We start from the raw sequence: 5,295 nt of genomic DNA on the forward strand, positions 1-5,295 counted from the left end.
CCCACCCACCCCCCAAAAAATCTGTAGTTAATGAACTGTCAAAGTATCTGAAAGAGCTGCCAACTTTGCATTTCTCTGTCTTAGGCACTGAATCTCCAATACTGATCCACTTCATCCTGAATGAAGACTGCCCCCGCTGTGGTTCCTGCTGTCAGGAACTCCTTGTTCCTAGAAAGACACAGCTGCCAACCGAAACTGCAGGCACCCTGAAGGCAGACCCCTCTGCTCACCCTCCCAACAGCACCATGTTGGGCCAGCGTGTAGGTGCCATCTTATGCTGTGTATCTAAAAGCTTCTTCCTGAGTGTCTGCCTCAGGCCAGGGCTCTCTGCCGGGCACTGAAACCTGCCCATATCAAATGCTAACTATGAAGCAAAACACTGGTCAACAACGAATCATATAATAAAACTTGATAGAATGACCTAAGGTTTAGGAAATTCATAAAAGTTATAAACACTACATTAGAAAAATAATAGAAAAAGTCATCGCAGCACTAGTAACAGCACCAGCCACTACTGTAAACCAAGCACAAGGCCAAACACGCTGCGCTATTTCATTCTGTCCTCACGACTACTCTCTGAGGCACGAACTCAGCTCCATTTTACAGATAGGGCCACAGAGGCCCAAGGAGGCGCATCAGTAAGTCACCTAGAATTTGAATCCAGGTCTACTTGGCTCCAATTCATGCTGCAAGACACTGTGAATCAGGCAATATTTCTAGAATAAGAGTAAATTTTCAGCTAGGTCTGGCTGAAGAGAGGGGAAGGTTTTCCAGGCAAAAGCAAAACCATACTTAAGTCAGAAGTTGGCAAGATCCTAGCTCCTAAGCTCCCAAGCCATGTGGCCTCTGAGAAGCCACCTTCTCTGGCTGGAGTTTCTTCACTTGTGCATTGCTGTGAGGATGAAATAAAATGACCCTAACAGAGCCCAAGGATAGGACAGCATTAACTACCTGAGGTTTCCTCCTCAAACAACTGGGCACACCGGGGGGTGGATTCCCTATTCCAGGGTGGCAGACCCCTACCTAAGGTTTATCCTCTCTACACATCTGACAAATGGCTGCTCGGGATGCATTTAAAAGTCTATTAATGAAGGACTGCAAAACCTCCTGGAGGATGCAGAAGGACGTGGACTAGGTGAGGACAGGGACGACATTCTAGAAGGAAGGTATGGAGAGCAGGAAAACTGTGTCTGAGTAGGATAATTCCAGGTTGGGCTGTAATGAGGTCAGCACAGAGGTAAGAACATAAGGGCTGTGAGCCAGATGAGGTGTGTGCAGAGAGGAGGACAGGACAGCCTGCACGGGTCCATGTGGGGTGACCACATCAGACACGGATTTGCGCGTGAGGGGTTAAGGAAAGGGAGGCCCCTGCACTCATTTGACAACCTGATGCCATTCCCACTTGCCCAGTCTCCTCCCCCTTCTGCAGGGACAGCCGCGGGAGACACTGCTTGGTCCAGGAACACGTTCCTGCCAAGGGCGCTCCCCACTGCTTGCAAGGTGAAGTTCAAAATGCTTCTGAGCACGGAGGAGCCCTTAGGTGTGGCCCAACCTACCTGTGCAGCCTTACTTCCTAGCATCTCCCTCCATGTGGGCACGGCCCCAGCCACTGCCACGTCTTCACCTGTGTCTTCTATCCCCCAACCAGGAATGCTGACCTCCTGGTCTCTACATCTGCACTTGACAAGGCCCTGCCCACTCTCGAGGGCCTGGTTTACAGGACATCGTGCCCTGTGGCTTCTGGGATCATTCTACCAGGTCTAAGTCTCCCGGCCCCTGCCGCCAAGCTCCCTGCAGGGGCCACTGTCCTGCACTGCAGCCTGCGTTTGCACTGTCCTTCATGTTTAACTCAGCCACAGGAGGGCAAGGGCCAGAGGACTGCGCTTTCCCCAGCCCACGCCTAGTCTTTCATGTAACAAAGACTAAGATGGATGTGGCCCTGTGGGTAGGCTCTCGCTCAGTGAAGGACAGGAGACACGGAGTCATCAACAAAGGGTGGCAGGCAATATCAAACAGAGGACATCCCAGTGAGAGTCAGAAGAGATGTGCTGAAGCCGGACAGGCCAGTGCTGCTCACGGGCTCAGAGGAAGCAGCAGAAGAGCCAGCGTGCATGAGGCTTCCATGCGCTCCCAACCACCCCAGCAGACGCTTCAGTGGACTGACTTTGAGCGCCGCATCTCCTAGGACATCTGCCTCCCTCAGGATCCAGTGCGTGGACCCAGCCCTCCAAAAGGGTAAGATAATTATGTTTCTAAATTTGGGTTTCTTTTATGATACCATGTTTCTCATCAGAAACACTGGTGCCTCATCAGTGATAGCAATGCGGTCACCAGCTTACAGTATTATTTCCAAAGTGCTCGAGCTCACCTTCTCATCTGTGCTGAGCAAGCGGACCCAATGGCAGGGCCTTTCACTGCACCCCCATCTCCCTGGACACTGGAGGGTCGGCTCTATCCGACAACATGAGGAAGCCACGTCAGGGCAGCATGACGCATGCCCCTGTTATATACTGTGTGGACTTTCCAGCTGCCCGTCTGGCTTCTGGCTGGGTTAAGCCAAAGGAAAATGAAAGAGGGACATCAGGTACTGACTGCTCTGGGCCACCCCTCCCCAGATGGGAGGCCATGTCAGGCTGGCTATGGCCACCCGCCTAAGGGCACTGCTCTTCTCAAGGTGGACTTCTTTACCCAGCACCTTCCTCCCCACCCTCTGGACTGTTGTCACCAGTCTTGGTTACTGCACGACCCCCTGTGCGTTCTCTTATCTACGGCCCATGACTTGTGAACAGCCTGCTTATTAAGCCCTTCTCAGACGATCCCAACCCGAGCGTGTCCTCTGTTTTTCTGTTGGGACCAAGATGACACAGACATACAGAAAAATTCTCAGCTTTGTTACTAGTGAGAGCCCCAGTGGGGGAAGGATCCGGATAAAAGGAAGAAAGAACCAGCATAAATGGGGCAGCAAATACCACATTTTCATCAGAGTACTGACCCCAAACCTACAGGCTGGTCTATTTGCTGGCAAATAGAGCAGCATTCCTTCCCAGTGCTCTGCCCACCACCACCCGTAGTCTGGGAAGAGGAAGCAAGGCAGAGCTGAGCAGGGACAGAAACCGGAACCCCGACTGTCGCTTTCATTGTATGAATTCCCTTCATGCAAAATAAAGAAGACACAGAACAGAATCCCAAAGTTAATAGAAATGTTTGGAATTTCTGTTGTTTGGAATTATGCACACCACAGTTCGCCTCAGATACTATAAATAAGCACAGAGGGAAGGGGCATGGGTCTCACAGGTTTCGTATCTGGTCGAAAAGCACACGAGAGACAGGCTCTGCCTGTCACGTGCTCACTTCCTCGCCTACAGACGGTTCCGCATTCACGTACCTGGCATCCTTCACTCGCTCATTAGCTTGATAATAACCAGCAATCACGTAGCTATGATCTTTGCACCATGAATCAATCTGAAAGAGGAACAAAAATTGGTAAAAGATGAATGATTCTCCCTTAAATATCAAGTCGCAAAAACCACAGATCTCACTCCCACATGCTGGGACAAGACATGACAGGATCTTAATCCTCATACCCTGCTCCCCACAAGAAAGGCTAGGACTCAGGAAAACATGGTCAGGAAGGGCAGGACTTTGACCGTAAGGAATGACCGCTTGCCTCAGTCCCAGCGAGAGGACCCTTTGTCCACAGGTTTGGTACAGCGCTGCAGAGAGTCGGAAGGAAAATAATCTTTATCCACCTTCTCTTATAAAGAACCGGGGCTTTAGAAATCCTTAAAATGATTTAAATCATTATCCTTCAGAGTTAAGGAAACAAAGCTTAGAGAGGTTCTAAGTTTGCGCAACCAGGTAGGAACAGAGCCAGAAGGGGAATCTCAGTCTCTTTCAAAACAAGTCGTTTAGGCCAAGTGCAGTGGCTCACGCCTGTAATACCAGCACCTTGGGACGCTGAGGTGGGCGGATCGCCTGAGGTCAAGAGTTCGAGACAATATGGAGAAACCCCTATCTCTACTAAAAATAAAAAAATTAGCTGGGCATGGTGGTGGGTGCTTGTAATCCCAGCTACTTGGGAGGCTGAGGCAGGAGAATCACCCGAACCCCAGAGTGGGAGGTTGCAGTGAGCCAAGATCATGCCACTGCACTCCAGCCTGGGCAACAAGAGCGAAACTCTGTCTCCAAAAAAAAAAAAAAAAAAGGTCTTTTCATACTCGATCTCAGCATTCTAAGCATCACATCGTGAAATACCCCGCAGCTGGGGTGGAGGGTAAAGAGGTCCCAAGTTAGGAAGGGGCATGTGCACATGTCCTTAGTTCTCTATGGTGTGCTTTGAAATGGGAGCACGGTGGCAGGCCTTCGGCGTTTTTGGGTTTCTTTTATGGTACCATGTTTCTCATCAGATGCAGCTTCCTGCAGGTCTAAGGCCATTATTCAAAACAACAAAAGGTCATCCTGTTTTGGCATAATGGAATTCGAATACACTGTAATAAAGTCTATTCTCAGTCTGCACAAGAGGAAACAAAATTGGTACTTGATTTTTTTTGTAGGGAATAAACTGGTTAAAAATGCATGTGTGTGTTTTTTAAACACAATCCTGTTGCTCTTTTTTCTGAATTCTGGTTTGGGCCTCTGAGTCTCCTTCATGATCAAAAGCAGACAAGACAGTTACAGTCCAAGGGTCCCTGGCTCGCACAGGATTAGGATATTTCTGGCCTCCTAAGAGTTCACGAATTACCATATTGGGTCAAAACCAGGGCTCGGTGAACCAACTAGACATTCTGCTCATCCACCCAAAAGATCAGGATTATGTCCCTAAAATATCTATAATGGTGCTATCATTGTGACTTTGCTGAAAACAACTCCAAAACAACTCACATTTTCACCTCTTAATGGAATAGATTCCGGAAGCTTTCTATTGCTGCTTAGAACAAACATCTCTATGTACCATCACAGGGCCTTGCTCTAAATTTGGTCAAGCTCCTTGATGAGCTGATCCTTGAGCACCGTGCTCCCAGCCTCCATGTGCCATCACGGGCTGCCTCCTCAGTGTGTTTTCCCCTGAGGTGACCCATGTCTCTGCCCCCCACCCGGGTGTCCCTATCCCGGCTCTCCAGTGTAGCCTGCCCTTATTTTCATAGTCAGATTGGCCACTGTCTTAGTTTCCTATTGCCCTTGTGACAAGTTACACACAGTTAGTGGCTTAAAAACAACACTTTTTTCTTTTTTTTGAGACAGTCTCACTCCAGCTGTCCAGGCTGGAGTGCAGTGGTGAGATCACAGTTCAACTGC

At 49.3% G+C, this 5,295-nt stretch overlaps 1 protein-coding gene across 6 annotated transcripts in view; it reads right to left on the minus strand.

Annotated features, from left to right (window-relative positions):
* EMC8 (ER membrane protein complex subunit 8) overlaps positions 1-5,295 on the minus strand; it is a 21,704-nt gene that overhangs the window by 7,217 nt on the left and 9,192 nt on the right. For all 6 annotated transcript variants that reach the window (XR_001005087.1, XM_011971590.1, XM_011971560.1 and 3 more), the window contains one exon: positions 3,386-3,462. Coding sequence is in view for 5 of the 6 variants with exons in the window: in XM_011971590.1 (XP_011826980.1) it covers positions 3,386-3,462 (77 nt within the window). In the remaining variant the exon portion in view is untranslated. The remainder of the gene's footprint in view (positions 1-3,385; positions 3,463-5,295) is intronic.

Source organism: Mandrillus leucophaeus, unplaced genomic scaffold (assembly GCF_000951045.1).
Source record: "Mandrillus leucophaeus isolate KB7577 unplaced genomic scaffold, Mleu.le_1.0 Scaffold10, whole genome shotgun sequence".
Lineage (NCBI taxonomy): Eukaryota > Metazoa > Chordata > Mammalia > Primates > Cercopithecidae > Mandrillus > Mandrillus leucophaeus.